The sequence below is a fragment of the Orcinus orca genome, chromosome X, assembly GCF_937001465.1.
Source record: "Orcinus orca chromosome X, mOrcOrc1.1, whole genome shotgun sequence".
Lineage (NCBI taxonomy): Eukaryota > Metazoa > Chordata > Mammalia > Artiodactyla > Delphinidae > Orcinus > Orcinus orca.
The window spans coordinates 27,193,832-27,216,253 of record NC_064580.1 but is presented as its reverse complement, the minus strand read 5'-3'; the positions used below and the strand labels follow the sequence as shown (position 1 = coordinate 27,216,253).

The following is a 22,422-nucleotide window of genomic DNA, read 5'->3' as shown; positions in this document are numbered from 1 at the left end:
CTCTGTCCACTCTCCCCTGCCTCAGTGAATAGGTAAGCCCCAGAGAAAACCCCCAAATGCCCCTCCCTCCCCCATAACCATTGAACATGTAGTGTGGTTGAGAAATAAACCTTTGATGTGGTAAAACACTGAGATTTCAGGATTAATTTGACACTCTAACATAACCTAGCTTATCTTGACTAATACAGAAGCCAAGGCAGTAGAATATTTTGCAAAGGAGAGAACAGTCACAACAGTCTCACATGCATCAGTGTTCCAGAACAGAGACCCTTCCATGGATTCCCAAATGTGGAATAATTAAGCCAATAAGTCCAAACAATTTAGGGGGTCTCTCAATCATAACAGTCTGACAGGGAACCTGCATTGTCTTTTGGCTTTAGCAAACAAATGTACTCATCAGATCAATAAAATGTAGAGTTAACTTGAATTGGACATTGACATCACAACACATATACACATTTCAGTGTACTAGTCTTGTGGTTTGGCTTGAAATCTTGAGGTGATGACATAAATTCTGATTGAATTATCTTTGCCTTAGTTCTCCATTTATGTTTTGCAAAAAGGGTGGTCTCAATATTTCCCCTTAGTACAAGAGACCCCAATTTATAAACAACTTTATCCTATATATTTAGTTACAAAGTTGATTGTTTAGCGTTCTGGGTGCCCTTTCCCAAGTGGAAAGAAATGATAAAGGATGATTAGCTTCCCAGGCCATATCCCACCACCTACAGTGCAGCCAGACTAGAAATGCATATTATTCCAGGACATAATTATGACTTATGTTATTGATTCTAATCAATGAGAAGCAAACTAAATGTCATTTTACATAAGGCACAACAATAGAGTCAAGCAGGAAGCTGTGCCAGATATATATGCATTATACTTGAAAAAGGAGAATTCCAAATTCCAAAAGTACACTGATGTAAAATAAAGGAGGTCCAACTGGCCTAAATGCACACATCTAATCATAGATTCCACATATTTGTATAAATAAAAATGAAATCTCTGATGAGACTAGTAATTATGACATAAAATGTTCCAGCTACAAAACATTAAGCTAAAAAAATCACTTAAAAACTATAAAATATACATGAAAACAATGCTTTGATTAGGCAGCATTTCCAACGTATTCTGGTCCTTCTTCCACATATTACTCTCAAATGAGATCATCACAATCTCTTTTCTTCTCAGATTTATAGAAATTACATTAAGAGGTATCCTTGGATACCAAACAATCCTTAAATCTCACTTAGTCCAAGATGTGGTCAAAGCTGAGTTCCTCAGTTCTTCACTGCTTAGCTATTTACTAATGATAAAAAAATAAAATCTCTCTCTTTTGAATTACCTCATTTATCCTATACAAATGGGGAGTGAAGTATTAAGGCTAATAAGTTTTTCTGATAACCATGGCTTGTATTTAAACATTAATACTTTTTATTGACCTAATTAATATTAATGGAAATCATCTGATAGTGCTTTAGGGACTACAGAGGTGACAGATTCCCTCTCAGAGGTTAGTATTTCTACACTGTAGTTTTTAAGTGTTAAGGTTATCTATAGGGCCCATATTCTTCCTGTATTAAATGTCAATTAATCCTTCAATGAAAACTCAGCAAAATGCTTTGATAATAAAATAATAGTTAACACATATATAACGCTTATGAATTCGTGGGCACCGTGCTGAATGCCCTACACTTAATTCACAAAATAATCTTATAGTTAGGTATTATTACCATCACAATTTTACAGACAAGCAAAGAGGCACAGAGAGGTTACGGAATTTACCCAAGATTACACAACTAGTAAATGGTAGCGCTGGGAGTGAAAGCCCAGGTGTCTGGTTCCAGAATCTCACGCTCTTACGTACTACATATCGCCTTTCTAGATGGTGCGAGATAAACGTGCTCCAGAACTATGTTGAAACTCATGAACTATCAGGAACTTATCCTCTGATATAAAATTTCTCTTTATCAATCCACCAGCTGGAGAGAGAATAGTCTATAGGTAATCTTTTTGTTTTCATTCTGTAGGAGAAATAATCATGCGTCACTTCACTCTTCTTTTGTAAATTATTTGCTTATTTTTCCCATTTTAAAGGCTTCCCTAACGTCTGTAATTAGAATTTCCCATGCCTTTTGAAGTTTATTTTTCTTAACCTTAAAAATATTTTTAGGAATAGTATGTGCTCCCTGTGGAAGACAAAGAACATAAAAAATTAAAATATGAACTGCTAGCCCTTAATGTACTTATTAGTAAACTTCCACTGCCCAATGTAGAGCCACAAAACGTAGCATCGTAACACAACAACTGTTTGTTCTCACAGATCTACAGGTTGGCTGAGGGGCTCTACTTCACGCTGTAGCTTAGGACCAGAGGGCTGGCTGGGACCTTTTCTAATGGTGATGACAGTTTTAAAACGTGAGGTGGGTCTTACAAGCTGTCACAGAAAGATCTTGCATTCACTTCCATTAAGTTACAAGAGCAAGTCACAGAACTATATGTACACTGTGGCCCCTGTGTTTTTAAAAATTCAACGTATTTTTGTAGCACATCTATGTACAAAGAAGCCTCAAATCAGCTTTAGAATGACACACACCAGACAGTTAATTGTGGTTACTTTTGAAAAGGGGGCTGAATTTTCGAGCAATGTTGTAAGGGGGGAGATTGTGATTTATGTGTGTAAGAAGTTTTTATAAGAAGAATATATATGCTATGATTAGCTCTGTCATTAAAACATTTAAATGAGCCTAAGAGAAGAAATAGTAGTATTAGTAGTAATAGTAATAGTAGTAGTATCACTCGGATTAAGTAATTGCTAACTGATGCAACAGAGAAAACCTGATATCTGAATGACTTAACACAACAAAAGTCTGTTTCTTGTGCACATAAAATCTGATGAAGGTTGGCAGAGGCTCACCGCTCACAGATGACTCCGAGGTCCCGGCTATGTACGTCGCGTGGCTCCACACCTCAACACGGGCTCTCTCTGTTTGCTGCTGAATGGAAGAGAAAGCACAGAGGTGCCGTACTGACTCCCTCGTGCCTTGGTCTGGAGGTGACCCTTCCTAATTACAAGTGGACTGGGAATATAGTCTCCCCAGGAACCCAAGGAGAGTAAGACAGGATGTGGATGAGGTTTGCAGTCTCCCATAAACTGGTGTATAGTGTGTGCTCAATAAAGAGTAACTACTGCAATTGCTTATGACAACAACCCTCTTAGTTAGTTGGAGGAGTTTCTGAGAAGGCCAAATTTACCTTGAAATTCACCAAGTTTTTCTTGTGCATACTATGTAAGACATGTTTTCAAATACAGGATTCCATCTAATTTCCAAAAGTACCCTGTACATCTCAGCAGAGAGGGCTTTCACCAGTACCTTTCTGCATTGCCAATTGCAATAACCTGTGTAACCTCAGTAGGCTGGGAATTTTCTCCTAACTTTCGGTTGCATGGTCAAAATCATAGCCACCCATCACCTGACTGAACATACCTGAACACCCGAACAGGTGCCATTAAGCATATTGAACAAACAGCATCTCCCCTGGGACCGATACAGACAAGGATTACTGGGAGGATGGTGAATTACTTTTCCTTGTTATTCAAAGCTAGCATGTCTGCCAAAGAACCATTTTCCACCTCCAAGAAGGACTCCAAGATGGGTTTTTAGGAATTCAGCCTCAGCAGATGTTTGTTTACACAGTGATTTCCTTGGTCCCTCCTCCTTTACCACTTAGGAAGAAGGCTTTGGTTTTGGACCCCTTAATTAAGTTCACTCATCAGTGTATGGATTCAGTGGCCAGATTCAAAGAAGACACTTCATTAAAATCCTACTGCAAATATCACGTTGTTTCAAACAAGGCCTCCCTAGCCTTGGGGTTATAAGCCAAGGCCCTGTAGAGTCCATACCAAATCAGAGTCTCGTCACCAGCAGGCTTGCAAACACTGAGAATGTGGTGGAGGCACCCAGTGGAGATGAGGAGGTGTGTAAACGTCACTGTCTGAAGTGAACAGATACATGGAAAGAGCAGCTGCTGTCCCAGGGGTCCACGGTGACGAACGGGATCTGCGGGGAGTCGGGATGCTCCGAATCAGGGGAGGGCAGGGCATATGGGCTGTCCGTTCCTCCGGGAGCTGAGTGCAGCCTCCAGAGGAAGATGCAGAGAAGAGCTGGCCAGCAGGTCAGCTTCCAGTCTGGACACGAGGGCACACTGGGGAAGACGCAGGGGCAGGGCGCTGTGATGCCGCAAAGTGCTGGGACTGGACCCCCGTGCCGGGACCGGGGCAATCAGCTCTCAGGGAAGCCTGGGGCGAGGGGCAGGAGGATCCTAGGTAAACGAAGCCCACAGACAATCCCCAAATGGTGTCTGATTCTCATGTTCACCTTCCTTCTTTAGGCCTGCTTTTAATATTTTGGCTACAAGTTCCTCTTTCTTATTGCCTGAGAGACGTCACGGAGCAGTGAGAGGAGAAATAGATTAAGAGACAGAAGGGCTGCCTCAGGCTGGGAGGAGTGGAACAGTATGGGCTCTGGAGGAATTCAGACCGGGCTGTACTCCCGGTTCTGTCACTTTACCAGTCCGGAGAATACTGCAAGTTCTTTGTCTGCCAAGTGGGTTTGATAAGCCTCATCTTATAGAACTGTCGGAACATATGTGATATACGTAAAGCACCTGGCACAGTGGCTGGCGATGTCTGGGTCTTTCATGCATGGCAGTTATTATGATGCTTATTTTCATACCAGAAGAGACTGGTCTTCTCTGTCCTAGAGATACCCTCATCTCTAGGAATTGTTCATTTTATCCAGGAGATGTCAGAGACTATGCGGGCCTCTAGGACAAAGAAAGCTGAATTAACCAAAGTGCTCCTTAGCAAGTAACCCTGAGTACATTTTCCCTATCAGAGAATATGTTGTTTCATTTGTGGAGGCAGGGGTTCCACCAGGATGCAAATCAAACCTTATAGAATTTGTGTCAAGGACCAATAATTCCCCTGCCTCCCAAACCCGTCCCCCCAACCGATTTTCACGTGTTTCATCACCACCAAAATCTGGGCCCATTTAGGAGTTCTGCCAGATTACACTCAAGACAAACAAATCTCATATATTAACGCATATATGTGGAATCTAGATAACTGGTACAGTTGAACCTCTTTGCAGGGCAGGAACAGAGATGCAGATATAGAGAACGGACATGTGGACACGGGGGAAGGGGGGGTGGCATGAATTGGGAGATTAGGATTGACCTATGTGCACTACCATGTGTCAAATAGACAGCTAGTGGGAACCTGCTGTACAGCACAGGGAGCTCAGCTTGGTGCTCTGTGACCACCTAGATGGGTGGAGGGAAGTCCAGCAGGGAGGGGATATATGTATACATGTAGATGATTCACTTCGTTGCACAGCAGAAACTAACACAACATTGTAAAGCAATTATACTCCAATTGAAAAAACCCGATAACCAATTAATGGAGCGGGCTGGGGCTCCTCCAGCCCAGGGCACAGAGTGCCAGCACAGGGGCTTCTCAGCATCCCACCACAAAGGAGACAATCTGCATAAAACACCTGGTTTCTTTGGGCACCGTGTTCACCTGCACCGGGGCAAAAGCACTGGACCCCTGCTCACCATTATCACAGCCTCATCTAGCCCACCACGCAGCCAACTTAAAATTACCTCCCAAGGAGGGATTTGCAAAATAACCTAAACCTGAAAGTGTTCTGGCTAAGAGAATTTATACTTCACTGCTCTCATCTGGACTCTCTCCCCACCATCCTCACTGGGTTTTTCCATCACACCACCTTCCTTATATAATAGCTGCTTTTATACTCTCAACATCTACAGGCAGGTGCAGGGTCTTTTTTATCTTAGCATCATCACTACCAGCACAGAACCTTCCAAAGAGCAGATGCTCAATTACAGATGGGAATCAATGAGGCACTGAGTGAGGAATGTAACTTATTACTATCTAATTTTGTCGGCATTCTTGAATAAGCTAAGGACATCTAGGTGTATATCTTTGAATTTTACAAAGAGACAGACAAAGGTGAATAAGACAAACCAAAATTTGACTAAACTTTACTTTGCTTTCATCCATTTTAAAACCACAGCATTCTTTCACATTTCCAAGAAAATTCCTATTCCAAAGCCATATTATCTCCGTCCAGAACCCCAGAAAGATGCAAGGAGTTTTCACATGGTACTACACAGTACCTAAACTCTTACGCTTAAACCTGATAAACAACAACAAATATGTGATCCATGTCATTTATAAACTTGGATTCTGAATCTAAAGAAACATTCTAGTGAAAGAAACATTTGAAAGATACTAGTGTAAAACAGGAACACAAAGAAGATATACATTATGAGCTTTCCAGCCCCAGCTTAGCCTCTCACTACTGAAAAGGTTGGCAGCGTTGGTCAAACACAAAGTGAAGAAGCTGCCTCAGACCTCACTAAGGGTGGGAGGAACTGCTAGACATGACCTTGGAAGGCGCACTGGCCTTGACTCGAGTACCAGCCCTGGCTGCGGCTCGGGCTCGGGCTCTCTCTTCCTCATCTTTCAGTGCCTCCTCATAGAGATCTGGTAAGGCATTGGGGACGGTACCAGCCACCTTGGCCATAAATTCCAGGACTTTCATCTTGCTGGTTTCAGCGTGGGCTCTCCGGCCCCACAGGAGCTCATAGCACGGGAGATCGCTGTCGCACACCTGACGATACACCAGGTACTTTTCCTGCACCAGATCTTCTGTGATAAGCTTCCTGGGCTCCCCAAAGATTATGTGACACCTTCCAACATAAACACCCAAACCATTCAGGAATTCCCAGATCTCCTCCTCAGAGGCGCAGTCGCCATTCAAGAAGATCACACCGAGGACAAGCATCAGAAGCCCATTCTTCCGAAACCGCCCGCCACTGCTCTGACGCCCATCATCGCTGACATGTAGCTTGCTGCCAAGGGCATAGGAATCACCACCCGGCTTGACTTCCTTCAACTCAAGACCAAAGACCAGCTGAACGCACTCAGCAGCTCTCCTGAGGATCTCAGGGAACTTCCTCTTGTACCTTTTGTTCACAAGCTTCAGCAAGTCTGCCTTTATAATGGGCTCTTCCACTGTATACTTCTCCAGCAGGAATTCTATCACCATTCCCACCTTCTTGATCAGAGGATCTCTCTGAAAGCTCTCACCAGAGGCTGAGGCGCGGGAGGAACTTTTCCTTGCTTGAACCGGGCCCTTGGCGCGCACATCAGATCCTGGGCCTGAAACCCCTGCAGCACGAGAGCTAGTGGCTGGGGCTCCCTGAGGCTCCTGGCGAGGGCCAGCAGCAGGGGAGCTCGGGGGAGTACCCTGAGAAGGAGAAGAGGGGCACGAGGGCGACTCTTCTCTCTGTGCTGCAGTGGCCTGAGCACCCCCGAGATTCTGGGTCTCCCTCCGGGCCTGGTGGCGCTTCTCGCGGGCACGGAGCTTACTCTTCTGCCCCCGAGGCATGACTATGGGCAGGGACAGCAAGCGGGGGAGTGGGCAGGAGAGCAGGTGATGCTGGAACCTGGAGGAGGGAAGGTGAGAGGGTGTGAGCACCTTCAGCAGGGAGGTCCCACCCTGACTTGAAGAAGGCCGCTCTGCACGTTTCCTTGAGGGCACTGCTCTAGGAACCACTAGGCTCTTGTTCTTGGTCAGCCTGTCCCCTGAGAACCCAGGGTAAGAAGCGAGAGTGAGTGAGCCTCAGGCTACAGCCTGCCAGCCCTGCCTGTGGCTGACGGCGGTGACCACAGATCCTGGTAGGGTAGGCCCTCTCTGGGTTCCAAGGGTCCCTTTCGTTCACAAACAGGATTGTCACATCGACTCTTGGTAGGGCCGGGACCTCTTTCCTGTGCTGCTCTAAAGGTGACACCTCACAGCTCCCTGGGGCCCACGAGAAGGAGCTGAGTCATGGACACTGTCGGGGTGCACAGCGCTGACACTTCTGTGGGGCCTGCTCTGTCCTGAACTCGCTGGTCCTCAACCATTCAGCGTCCTCATCTTGTCGACACCAAGGGTCTGGGACACCTCCTGCTGCCCCTGGTGTGGCACCTTCAGACGAAGGATCTCGTCTCCCTTAGAAATGATACAAAGAAATGAGGAGCCTCCGCCTGACAACCATGCTCCGGGCCTTCAAGGTCTGAGCAGAGGCCTGGGCAGGACTCTTTATTATGCCTTTGATTCGGTGGAAGGGGGGTGTGCTACCTTCAGTCGTCATTCACAGTCCCCACTGGGTCTCCTGGGAGGATCTGGGGGCTCCTTTCTCTCTTGACTTGAGGACATTTCCTCACAGTACGGCCCACAGCTCCCTGAGACCGAACAGTGGAAGTGACGATGGCCTTATCTGGCCACAGCGCCCCTAGTCTCCAGAGGCTGAAAGTTGCAGCAGGCAGGCTGAGGCCCTATAACGTGTGGTCCTCCCTCACGGTCCCCATTTCTCACTCAGGGGAGGGTCTACGGTTCCTCCCTCTGCTGACCCATCACACCAAGATGCTGACTTCCCTGTGAGTTCCGAGTGGGGAACTGATGGGCACTTGTGCCTCACATCTGTGCCCGGGGGCGCCTCTAGGAACGACAATGGAGAGGGACTCTGCGCGGTCCCCGCTGGCACGGGGTGGACTTCCCCCCACAGTCCTCAGCATCTTCTCCGTGAGTCCTGGCAAATCCCAGAAATCCTCCCTCCGCTGATCTGAGTTCGCTTGCATTACATTAAGATTCTCACCTTCCTGAGATCCCCAAGATGAAAGAAAGGGTGAGCCACTGCCAGTCACCCCCGTCCATGCCCTCCCTGGGTTGGTAGCAGGGGCTGGACTCCACGGGACCCCACTGTTGCGGCATCGTTGGCCTCTTTCGCCCTCACTCAGACGGCATCTACGCTCCTCCCTCAGCCCACCTGAGTCTTCTGGCCTCAGATCAAGGCCCACATCTGCCTGGGTCCCTGGGGCCCGAAGTGAGGGGTGACACATCAGGCTACCTCTACCTGGGGTTTCCCAGGGCTGAGGGGGGTGGGAGTTTGTGGGCCCCCACTGCTTTGGGTGGGTCTGCATCTACATCATCCCTCAGTGTCCTCACCCTGACGCACAGCAGGACTTGGACATCCTCTGTGTCTTGACTTGACGTCTATCCCCTCACACTAAGGCCCCCAACTCCCCGAGACCCGCTAGAAAGAAAATTTTCTTGTCTCTCTAGCTACAACTGTGTGTGGACTTGCAACGCTGACAGGCAGGAAGAGATTCTGTGGCCCTCACTATTGTGGTGTAGGTGGTCCCCTCAATTCTCAGGGTCCTCTCCTTGGTTCCTGGCATTACCTGGAAATCCTCCGGCTGCTCACCTGAGCCCATACTCCCATCAAGGAGGTTCCTCACCTCCCTGCCATGGTCCGGGAAAACGTGAGTGATATTCATCAGGTCACCATGCCTGAGTGTCCCTCCCAGGTCTGAGAGTAGGGATGAGATTCTATGTGGTTCACTTCTTTCTGGGTGGGGCTCCCTCACGTTCACTCAGTGTTACCACCTTGACTCTCGTTAGGAACCAGGCTTCTTCCCTATGTTGAATGAGGCCTCTCCCATTAGACCCAAACCCTGACGTCCCTGAGACCACCCTTGGAGGAACTGAGAGGGCAATTCAGCCTGAGAGCTCTAAACCTGGCTTCCCAGGGCGAAGGCAGACGTGGCACTTTGTGGGGTCTCCTCTGTTCTGGGGGAGTCGGTTGTCTCATTCCTCACATAGACTTTGTGCCTTGACATCGATCATGGCCTGGGACTCCCCTTCTTCTGCTGAACCGGGCAGCCAGCCCTTAAAGCAAGGCCCTCATCTCCCTCAGACCCCACAGGCAGAAGTTAGGGGGCACCTGAGCCTGCCAGCTCTGCCCTGGGCCTCCCGGGGCTAACGGCAGGGGCGGCATGAGATGCAGCTCTCTCCACTGTGTATGGAGCAGTCTCCATTTCCTCACTCAGGATCTTCACCTTGACTCTGCACCCTGCCTGGGACTTTGCCCTCTGCTGACGTGAGTCCATGACCGTCAGAAAAGGTCCTCATCTTCCTGGGACCTGAGCTTACAGTCAGAGTGAGCCTCATTCTGCCAAAGCTGATCTGGGGCTCGGCTACGCCTGGTAACAGCAAGGGTGGGACTCTCCGACCCCACTGTTCTGGAGTTGGTGGCTCCCTCAGTCCTCATTCAGGACTCTGGCGTCCAGTCCGGGTAGGGTTTGGGATTCCTCCCTCCACTGACCCGAATCTACATGCCTCAGACCGCAGCTCTCACCTCCTTGAGTAGCTAGAAGAGAAGTCGGGGGCTCCACATCCCGGCTACCTTATCTGGGGACTCCCAGGTCTGAGAGCAGGGCTGCTGATTTGTGCAGTTCCCTGTTTTCACGAGAGGTCTGCTTACTAACACTGATGGTCCTACCTCTGCTTCTTTTAGGGCCAAGTCTCCTCCCTAAGCTTAATGGGGTTGCCTTATCTATCCATCCACCCATCCATCCATCCATCCATCCAACTACCTCTTGTTTTACATTTCATACCCTTTACGCATTTACTTCGTAACTGGTAGTTTGTATCTCTTAACTGTCCTCACCTAATTTCTCTCCTCCCCCAACCACGTTTGCTCTCTGTATCCATAACTGTTTCTGTTCTGTTGTTTGTTCATTTGTTTTGTGTTTCAGCTTCCACGTGTAAGTGAAATCATACAGTATTTGTTTTTCTCTGTCTGACTTATTTCACTTAGCGTACAGAACACCCCCTTGGTCCACGCCCCCGCCCTTTCTTTTTGGCCGCACCATGTGGCACGTGGGATCTTTGTTCCCCCACCAGGGATCGAAAGTGCGCCCGCTGCAGTGGAAGCGAGGAGTCTTAACCACTGGACCGCCAGGGAAGTCCTGCCCCCTTTCCATAAAGGCCTTTCTCTACCCGAACGTCCCCTAGCCCCCAACCCCACTTCCCACCCCAGGCAGAAATGAGGGGTTCTCTCAGCCTGAATTACTCTAGGGCATCGCGCGAGTGAAGGCGGGAGGGAGCCCCGTGCAGTCACGCCTTTCGGAAGGAGGGACCCTCGTCAGCTCTGAAGGTCCCACTTTCCACCTGCTGGGGACAAGACTACACCCTTTGCCTACGAAGCCGGCCCCTCTAGACAAAGGCCCTCCACTCTCTGAGGCCCTCCAGACGGCAACTCCTCTGGCATATACGTCAGATCAGGGTCCCACGCTGCTGATGGCAGGCAGGGGCGGGAGGCGGGGGGGTTACCTCTGTTAAGTGGGGAGAGGGGAGGGAAGGTCCCTTCAGGCTACATTCAGGTCCTCACCGTGGCTCCGGACGAGTCCCGAAAACCCACGCTCGGACGAACAAACGCCGCGGCTCCCGGTTGGGCTCCTCGCTTCCGAAGCGGAAATCCGGGGGAGCCGCATCCGGCGCTGCGTGGGGTCTCCGAGGGCTGACGGCAGGGGCGGGACTCTGCGGGAACACCCACTGTTCAGGGGTCAGCGGTCCCTGCGTCCTGCTGGTGCCGTCTATCAGAGCCCGGGTCCCCGCCCTCTATGGTCCCGGGTCCTCCAGCCTCCGAACCAAGCCCTCACCTCCCCGAGGCCCTAGTGGGGGGAAGTCAGGGCGCTGCTCCGACCATCTCTGCCTGACAAGACGGGCGCCACCCTGTGAGCCTCCCTCCTTGGGGGAGAGACCCACTCATTAGCACTGAGGGTCCTCACCTTGACTCTGGTTATGGCCAAGACGTCCCCCTCTGCAGAACTGGAGTGTGATCCTGCTAGATGAGGCCCTTCCCTCCCTGAGATCACTCGGGTGGAATGAGGGGATGACTCAGCAGTAGCTCTTCTGGGTCTCCCAGGGCTAAGAACTGTACAGAATTCTATTTGGCCCCCTCTGCTTTTGGGGGTCCCCTCATAACACTCAGCATCGTCACATGAATTCTTGTTAGGGCTCAGGTCTCTCTCTCTGCAAAACTGAGGCCAACCCCATTAGACAGAGACCCTCACCTCACTGAGACTTTCCAGGCTGAAATCAACCTGACATCTATGGCCAGAGCTTCCCGGGGATGACAGCATCAGAGATTTTTCTGGGGCCTCCTTTTATGCTGTGCGTGCTACCCTTAGTCCACATTCAGATCGTCACCTTGACACATGATCAATCCTGTAACTCCACTCTCTGCTTTCCTGAAGCTGCTTGTCTTACATCAAGGTCCTACTCTCCTAAGAATTCCAAGTTGAAAGTCAGGGTGATCCTCATATGACCATAGTCCATTGGGGCCTCCAAGAACAGGCAGCAGGGATGCAACTCTATTGGACCTCACTGTTCTGGCTGGGTCCTTCCATGATTCCTCACTCAACGTGCTCACTACATCTAACAAAGCCTGGCACTCCTCCTCCTACGGAACTGAGGTCACTCTCCTTAGTCTTTGGATAACTCCTATATTCAGGGGTGATCGTCTCCTCGGTCCTCATTCATGGGGGTTCTTATATCAGCTTCTGTCTCTTGATTAAAGGCTTCCTGGGAAACGCATATTCCTAGAAACATTTGACCAGTTACCCTATTGCAAATCTCGGGAGAAAATGGGTCTCTGTCCCGAAAGTGATGTAAGATTAGGAAAATGCAGCACAAATTAACGAACTCAGGACAGATGTTACGCTGTCAGAGAAAAACAGCTGATATATTCCTTCTCTTCACCAGCCAGACTTAGGGTAGTTCTAAAATATTTACTTTCTACATAGAAGGATAGAGCCAGATAATCTTGTAAGCCCCTGATCATTTGAGGGTATCTGATTTTGCACATGCAGATGATCATATTGTTACCGAGCATTATCTCTTTCTCTCCTTTATTCATATCTCTTGTTTATTTCCGTATCTGTACTGCTGTGGGTATGTATTCCAATTCAGTGTTTTGGTCACAGAGTCCTTCTTTTCATCACTCAAGACACATTTTGAAGTGGTAGAAGACAGTGAATTAACTGACTCATGATCAGCCTCAGGCTGGGAGGAGTGGAATGGCGCGAGCTCTGGACAAATTCAGACCAGAGGTCCAGTCCCAGCCATGTGACCTATTAGCTGTGTGAACTCAGGTCCATCACCAAGCTCTGTGAGCCTCAGGTGAAGTGGCTTTGTTAAGCCCTATTTTGCAGGGCTAGTGGCATGCAGGTAATGTATGTAAAACACCTGGCACAGTGCCTGGACCACATTGAGACTTTACACAATGTCTGTTTTTACCATGATTATGATTATTTTGGCTGCAGACGATACCACCCACCCTGAAGGAATTTTTAAATCCAGGAGATATCAGAGAATATGTGGCATTCTAGGACATGGAACACCAAATCAGTCCAAAATGCTGTTTACAAAGAATCTTTAATTTCCCCAATAAATCAAATATGAAAATTATATTTTCCTTCCAACTGAATGAAATTCAAATATTCTAGAATTTGCTTCCAAGACTAACTCTTTCTTCCTTCCAAGCTGCCCTTTCATCTAAACTAAACAACCCCTATCGTCATTAATTTTACCGTCACCGAAAATCTACACCTCTCGTAGACTTTGCGGAATTACAACCAAAAAAAAAAAAACAAAACTGAATGCGAATGCCCTTTTAATAGAATGGGCTCTGACTCCTTGTCCCCCAGCAAAGAGTATCAGCCCACTGGCTTCTGAGTTTCCAGTTTCAGACTACTGTCACCTTTATTTCAAAGACACTCCTTGGAGATGATGTGCATAAAACACCTAGGTTGTGCACTGTGTTCACCTGCACTGGGACAGGAGCACGGGGCACGTTCCATCCCTGCCCCGGGTGGAGATTTCTCTCTGGTTTACTCATGGTTTCAAAGTAACTGTTAAGGGCAGTTTTCCATTCCAGGCTTAAGTCTCTCAACTCTGAGACCCACCATCTGAGGGTCTGGCCCCTGTTCAGTGTTTCCACAGCCTCACTGGCTGGCTCACCATACGGCCTAACTTAAAATTATCTCCCACGGCAGGACTTTTATATTGTCCTAAAGTCTCAAAGTGCCTTGCATCAGGACATTTACACTAGACTCCTCATGAGGAACCCCTCAACCCCCACTTCTTACCCCTGATTTTTATTGGGCCTTTAGATCTTCGTTCACCAGCTGCTTTCTATGAATGCTGCTCTTAGACTCTAGAATTCTACAGGCAGGGGTTGGGTCTATGTTTCTTAGCATCCCCAGTACCATCCAAAAGCCTTCTGAAGAGCAGACGCTAAATTGATATTTGAACAATTAAAGATCAGGGCTTCCCTGGTGGCACAGTGGTTAAGAATCCGCCTGCCAATGCAGGGGACACGGGTTCGAGCCCTGGTCCGGGAAGATCCCACATACCGCGGAGCAACTAAGCCCGTGCGCCACAACTACTCAGCCTGTGCTCTAGAGCCCGCGAGCCACAACTGCTGAAGCCCACGTGCCACAACTACTGAAGCCCACGTGCCTAGAGCCCGTGCTCTGCAACGACAAGCCACCGCAGTGAGGAGCCCACGCACCACAGTGAAGAGTAGACCCACTCGCCGCAACTAAAGAAAGCCCTTGCAGCAACCAAGACCCAATGCAGCTAAAAATTAATAAATTAAAAAAAAAGAGCACGTGTGCAAGAAGGCAAAATACTGTGATTTCACTTCTCCCACATTCTTAAATAAGCTAACCGAATCCAGGTATATATACTTCAATTTTACAAAGAAAGACTAAAAGGAATAAAACAAACCAAGAAGTGAATACCTCTTCAGTTTTTTTTTCTGTATCTCATGATCACACAGACTTTACTGTGGAATAATTTCCTTTTTCACAAAAAATCCATATTCCAATGTTCCGAATGACAAGAAATGATTCGAGGATTTCCAGTTTGTGTTACGTAATACCAAAATTCTTATTTCTCAACCTGATAAGCTGCACTAAATGTGTGAGTCATGTCATTAATAAACTTAGACTCTGAAGCTAAACACATCTTTAATTGAAAGGAACAACATTTAAAAATAGAAAAAAGAAAAATCTCCGATTTGTGCATATTGTCTAGGAACACAAATATATTATATGTTGTGTTCCCATGAGCCCCACCTTGGCCCTCCACTAGTTGGGAGACTGACTGCTTTCTTTAAATACAATGTGAAGTATCCGCTCAGCCTTCACTAGGGACCGGAGGAGCTTTGGGACATGCCCTGGAACACCCACTGGCCAGCGTAGCAGTATGAGCCCTGGCTGCAGCTCTGGCTCAGGCTCTCTCTTCCTCATCTCTCAAAGCCTCTTCATACCAGGATGGGAAGGCACTGGGCTTGGTATCACTGACATTAGCCCCAAACTCACACATTCTTTTATATATCTATATCCATAACTATCCTGGAAGCACCCCATATTAGTTTACAAAGATCATGCTCATTCTTTTTTATAGCTACATAGTATAGTGCTCCACTCTGTGAATATACCATGTTTTTATCAATTAATATATTCACGGACATTGCAGTATTTTCACATTGTTGTGGATGTGCCTTCGGGGTTAATTTCTGAAAAATTGGAGTTACTGGCTCAAATGTAAATGCATATTTCCTTTTGTTGTATCGCCAAATTCTGTTTATGTTCTAATCTCATTCTTTGACGTGTAGCTGTCCAGCTACACGTCAAAGAATGAGATTAGAACATTCTCTAACACCACATACAAAAATATACTCAAAACCAATTAAAGACCTAAATATACGAGTGGAAACCATAATGCTCCTAGAAGATAACATGGGTGGAACACTCTTTGACATAAATCATAGCAATATTTTTTTGGATCTGTCTCCTAAAGCAAAGGAAATAAAAGCAGAAACAAACAAATGGAATATAATTAAAGTTAAAAGCTTTTGCACAGCAAAGGAAACCATTGACAAAATGAAAAGACAACCTGTGGAATGGGAGAAAATAATTCAAAATGATATGCTCAATAAGGGGTTAACATCCAAAATATATAAACAGCTCATATAACTCAACAGTTAAAAAAAAACCCAATCGAAAAAATGGGCAGAAGACCTAAACAGACATTTTTCCAAAGAAGACATACAGATGGCCAACAGGCAAATGAAAAGATGGTCAACATCATTAATCATCAGATAAATGCAAATTAAAACTACCATGAGGTATTACCTCACACCTATCAGAATGGCCATCATCAAAAAGAACAGAAATAACAAATGCTGGCAAGCACGTGGAGATCTGTACACTGTTGGTGGGAATGTAAATAGGTGTAGCCACTGTGGAAAACAGTATGGAGGTTCCTCCAGAAACTAAAAAGAGAGCTACCATATGACCCAGCAATTCCACTCCTGGGTATGTATCCAAAAGAAAGAAAGAAACAAACAAAAAACAACAACCCCACCCCCTCACTAAGTTGGATGGTCTCCTTCAGGTTCTCGATGGTTCTCTAAGCCTGAGGGTTTCCACCGCTCATCTACCCTTCCCCCCAGTTTCGTCTACAGGCCTCTGACCCCACCCTCCCAGTCCAACCTCTCTGTTTAGTAAGAAGGTGCCTGTGTCTGGCAGAGCCAGGATAGGATGAAGAGACAGTCCTTCCCAGCCGCCCGGATAATCAAGAGTTTTGAGCACACACCAGGACTGTGAGGGGCCAGAGGAAAAGCACAGACTATGGTGCTGAAAGGGATTAATAAGGAACTTAGTGATGTGGCCCGTGACCCTCCAGCACACTGCTCTGCAGGTCCAGCTGGGGATAATATGTTTAATTGGCAAGCCACAATTATGGAAGCTAATGAAAACCCATATCAAGGTGGTGTATTCCTTTTGACAATTCATTTTCCTACAGACTACCCCTTCAAACTACCTAAGGTTGCATTTGCAACAAGAATTTATCATTCAGACATTAACACTAATGGCAGCATTTGTCTCAATATTCTAAGATCACAGTGGTCTCCTCCTTTAATCGTTTCTAACGTTCTTTCATCCATTTGTTCACTGCTATATGATCCAAACCCAGATGACCCCCCTAGTGCCATAGACTGCATGGATCTATAAAACAGAGAGAGAGAAGTACAAAAGAATTTCTCAGGAACGGACTCAGAAGTATGCCAGGTATGCTACCTTAAAGTCAGAATAACCTGCATTAGAGCCAGAATAAACTTTAAATTACTGTTAAAAAAGGAAAAAACACACTAATTCGAAAAGATGCACGCACCCCAATGTTCATAGCAACATTACTGACAATTGCCAAGATGTATATACCACATCTTCTTTATACACACACACGCGCGCACGCGCACACACACACACACACACACAATGGAATACTAGTCAGCCGTAAAGAAAGAATGAACTTTTGCCATTTTGCAACAACATGGATGGAGTTGGAGGGTATTATGCTAAGTGAAATAAGTGAGATAGAGGAAGAAAAACACTGTATGATACCACTTATACGGAGAATTTCAAAAATAAAGCAAACTAGGGAAATATGACAGACTCACAGATATAGAGAACAAGCTAGTGGTTACCAGTGGGAAGAGGGAAGGGGGAGGGGCAGGGGAAGGATGGGGATTAAGAGATACAAAATACTATGTATAAAATAAATAAGTGGGCTTCCCTGGTGGCGCAGTGGTTCAGTGTCCGCCTGCCGATGCAGGGGACACGTGTTCGTGCCCCGGTCCGGGAAGATCCCACATGCCGCGGAGCGCCTAGGCCCGTGAGCCATGGCCGCTGAGCCTGTGCGTCTGGAGCCTGTGCTCCGCAACAGGGGAGGCCACAACAGTGAGAGGCCGGCAGACTGCAAAAAAATAAAAATTAAATAAAAATTAAAAAGCTACAAGGATATATTGCACAACAAACGGTATATAGCCAATATTTTATAATAACTGTAAATGGAATATAACTTTAATAATTGTGAATCACTCTGTTGTGTACATGAAACTTATAAAATATTGTACATCAACTATACCTCAATTAAAAAAGATCTACTCTCTTAACAACTTTCAAATATACAATACAGTATTATTAACTATAGTCACCATGCTGTACATTACATCCCCAGGACTTCTTTATTTTGTAAATGGTTTGTACCGTTTGGCCATTTACACCCATTTCATCCATCCTCCACCCCACACCTGTGGCAACCACCAATCTGTTCTCTGGGTGTTTTTTTTTTTTTTAATTTCCACATATAAGTGAGATCATATAGTATTTGTCTTTGTGTGTCTCTCTGTGTTATTGCAAATGGCAGGATTTCCTTTTTTTTTTTTTAAATGGCTGAATAATATCCGAGGGAGAGTGAGAGTATGACTGTGTGTGTGAGTGTGTGTGTATCACATTTTCTTTATCCATTCATCCATCAATGAACACTTACGGACGTTGTTTTCATGTCTTGGTTATGGTAAATAAATGAATATGGGGGGGGGGTGCAGATATCTTTTCAAAAAAGTTGTTGTTTTCTTTTCCTTCAGATAAATTTCCAGGAGTGGAATTGCTGGATCGCACGGTAGTTCTATTTTCAATTTTTTCATGAACCTCTATACTGTTTTCCATAGTGGCTGCATCAATTTACAGTCCCATAAAATCATATTTTCTTGAATAATTTAAGCACATCCTAAATTCAAAAGGTATATATCTTTTCCTAACTTTAAAAGGTGTATATCTTTTAAATTTTGGAAAAGAAAGACTGAATGGAGTACGCCAAACCCATAGGTGAACAATTTTAATTTGTTTTCTCTATCTTCTTATCCTATTTTACTGTGGAGTTCTTTCACATTACCAAGGATATCCCTATTCCAATTCCATGCAGTCTTGCTCTGGATCACATCGATGATTTAAAAATTTTCAATTTGTATTTCAAAAAACAAAATTCTTACTTCTAAATCTGATAAAGAGCAATAAGTGTGTGCCCATGTCATTCATAAGCTTGTTCTGAATCTAAATAAACTTTCTTTTGAAAAGAAGATCACTTGAAAATTACCAAAAAAATAAGCCAACAGGAATTTATGCATATCAGGAACACGGGTTAACAGGCTTTACCAACCACAAAGTGAAGAATCGGCCTCTACCTCACTAGGGGTGACAGGAGCGACTGGATGTGGCCCTGGAATGTGCACTGGCCGTGGCAGTAGTGCCAGCCCTGGCTGCAGCCCTGGCTCGGGCTCTCTCTCCCTCATCTCTCAAAGCCTCTTCATACCAGGATGGGAAGGCACTGGGGACCCTATCATCAACCTTGGCCAAAAACTCCAGGACTTTCATCTTGCTGGTTTCAGCTTGGGCTCTTGATCGCTGTCGCGCATCTGATGGATACACCAGGTATTTTCCTGCACCAAATCTTCTGTGATAAGCTTCCTGGGCTCCACCAAGATGAAGTGCCTCTTTCCATCAAAAACACCCCAAATATTCAGGAATTCCCAGATCTCCTCCTCAGAGGCGTGGTCGCCATGCAAGAAGATCACACCGAGGAGAGGCATCAGGGGCCCATTCTTCCGAAACCGCCCGCCACTGCTCCGACGCCCATCATCGGTGAGATCTAGCTTGCTGACAAGGGCATAGGAATCACCACTCGGCTTGACTTCCTTCAAGTCAAGGCCGCAGACCAGTTCCATGTGCTCAGTGGCTCTCCTTAGGATCTCAGGGAATTGTTCCCTGTACATTTTGTTGACAACCTTCAGAATGTCTACCTTCATGATGGGCTCTTTTATATTTCTGCAGTAGGAATTGCATCAACATCCCTGCCTTCATGGTTAGAAGGTCCTTCCGTAAGCTCTCAGTGGAGGCTGAGGCTTTAGAGCGACGTGCACTTTCTCATCTTGGCTCTTGACATCTTTTTCAGACATTGTGCATGAAATAGCTGAGAAGTAACGATGGTGGATGTGGATCTCTGAGGCTCCTAGGAATGCCAGCCACCGGGGAGTCCAAGGAAACATTCCCAAAACAGGAGAGGAAGAGAAGGGGGACTCTTCCCTGCTCAGTGGTTTGAGCACCCTGGAGATCCTGGGTCTCACCCCGGGCATGCTGGCATTTCTCACGAGCACTGAGTTTACTCTTGTGACCCTAGGGAATGATGAGTGTGATCAGGAACAGCAGGCGGGAGTGTGGGTGATGCCCGCACTTGGAGGAGGGGGAATGAGATGATGTGAGGACCCTCAGCAGGGAGATTCCACACAAGCTTTAACCAAGTCCATCTCTGCAGGTTTCCTTGAGGGCACTGCCCTAGGACTCTGCAGGGCTCTTGTTCTCCCGGTCAACCTGTCCCTGAGAACCCAGTGGAGAAACGGTGAGCCTTAGGCTGCAGCCTGCCTGCCCTGTGTTTTAGTGACTAGGGTGACAGCATGGTTGATAGTGGGGCCACTTGTGTTTTTCAGTGTAGGGGGTCTTCTATGTTTAGCTTCAGGATTATCATGACAGCTCTTGGCAAGGCCTGGAAACTCCCCTCTCTGTTACTCTAAAGGTGACACCCCAAAGCTCTCCGGGACCCACAAGAAGGAAGTGAGAGGGGCACCTCAGCCCACCACTCTTATCAGGGGGAACCCAGTAGTTAAAGCTCTGTGGGTACCTCTCTGTCCTGAGCTTGTTAGATCCTAAGTCATCATTTGGAGTCCTCACTTGGATACCGCACAGGGTCATGGACTCTTCCTTTTGCTGACTGAGGGCTGGACCTTCAGACCAAGGATCTCACCTCCTTCCAGAACTCATAAAAAATGGGATGGGGATCCATGAAAGAAATAATTGATAAGCTAGATTTCATTCCCTTAAACTTCTAATCTGCAAAAATACACCATCAAGAGAACAAGAAGATGAGCTACAGTCTCAGAGGAAATATTTGCAAAAGACAGATCTGATGAAGGCTTTTATCCAAAATATACAAAGAACTCTTAAAATTCAATAAGAAGGAAACTAACAACCCGATTAAAAAAATGGACAAAAGATATGAACAGATACCTCACTAAGGAAGATATACAGATGGCAAACAAGCATATGAAAAGATGCTCACCATCATGTACCATTAGGGAACTGCAAATTAAAATTACAACCAGAAACCACTACGTGCCAAAATCCAGAGGACTGACAGCACCAAATGCTGGTGAGGATGGGATTCAACAAGAACGCTTTCATTGTTGGTGGTGATGCAAATGGTATAGCCACTTTGGAAGCCAGTTTGCAAGCTTCTCAGTAAACTAAACATATTCTATACTGTTGGTGGGAATGTAAATTGGTCCAGCCACTATGGGAAACAGTATGGAGGCTCCTCAAAAAATCAAAAATAGGGCTTCCCTGGTGGTGCAGTGGTTGAGAGTCCGCCTGCCGATGCGGGGGACGTGGCTTCGTGCCCGGGTCCGGGAGGATCCCATGTGCCGCGGAGCGGCTGGGCCCGTGAGCCATGGCCGCTGAGCCTGCGCGTCCGGAGCCTGTGCTCCGCAGCGGGAGAGGCCGCAGCAGTGAGAGGCCCGCGTACCGCAAAAAAAAACAAAACAAAAAATCAAAAATAACATATGATATTATCGGCAATCCCACTACTATCCAAAGGAATTGGAATCAGGACCTTGAAGAGATATCTGCATTCCCATGTTCATTGCAGCATTATTCCTAATAGCCAAGCTATGGAAGCAACCTAAATGTCCACCGATGGATGAATGGATAAAGTGTAAAGTATACATACAATGGAATATCATTCAGCTTTAAAAAGAAGCTAAAACTTCTCCAGCTATGACAGCGTGAACAAATCTAGAGAACATTATGTTCCAGTGAAATAAGCCAGACACAGAAGGACAAATACTACATGACGTCATTTATATGAGGAATCTAAAATAGTCAAAGTCAGAGAAGCAGAGAGTAGAGTGGTGGTTGCCAGGGGCTATGGAGATGGGGAAAATGAGAAGGTTTTAATCAAAAGTTACAAAGTTTCAGTTATGCAAGGTAAATCCTAGGGATCTACTATACAGCATAGAGTTTACAGGTAAGAATACTATATTGTACACTTTCTAACAGGTTAAATCTTATGGTAAGTGTTCTTATCACACACACAAAATAAAAAGGGTGGGAGGAAACATTTGGAGGTCATAGATATGTTTATGGCATAAACTGCGGTGACTGATAGTTTCACAAGTGGATACTTATCTCCGAACTCATCAATTTGTATACATTAAATACGTACGGTTTTTGTATGTCCATCCTACCTCAATAAATTGTTTTCTTTTTTTAAAAAAAACAACTAAACATACTCTTACCATACAATCTAGTAATCATGCTCCTTGGTATTTACCAAAATGAGTTGGAAACTTACATCCACACAAAAACCTGCACACCGATGTTTATAGCAGCTTTACTCATAATTGCCAAAACTTAAAAGCAACAAAGGTGTCCTTCAGCAGGTAAATGGATAAATAATGGAATACTGTTCAGTGCTAGAAATAAATATCAAACCATGAAAAGACATGGAGGAACCTTAGATGTGTATTACTAAGTGA

General features: G+C 46.1%; 1 protein-coding gene and 2 pseudogenes across 1 annotated transcript; 1 reads left to right on the top strand and 2 right to left on the bottom strand.

Annotated features, from left to right (window-relative positions):
• Positions 1-6,061: 6,061 nt before the first annotated feature.
• Positions 6,062-7,805, bottom strand: LOC101277864 (melanoma-associated antigen B4-like). Its single transcript, XM_012537173.3, has one exon. It carries the CDS (start codon positions 7,479-7,481, stop codon positions 6,447-6,449), a length of 1,035 nt encoding a protein of 344 aa, XP_012392627.2. The 5' UTR covers positions 7,482-7,805; the 3' UTR covers positions 6,062-6,446.
• An 8,819-nt stretch (positions 7,806-16,624) lies between these two features.
• Positions 16,625-17,181, top strand: LOC117198664 (ubiquitin-conjugating enzyme E2 D3-like; annotated as a pseudogene).
• Positions 17,182-19,024: 1,843 nt separating this feature from the next.
• LOC125963106 (melanoma-associated antigen B4-like) lies at positions 19,025-20,581 on the bottom strand (annotated as a pseudogene).
• Between the last annotated feature and the right edge of the window lie 1,841 nt (positions 20,582-22,422).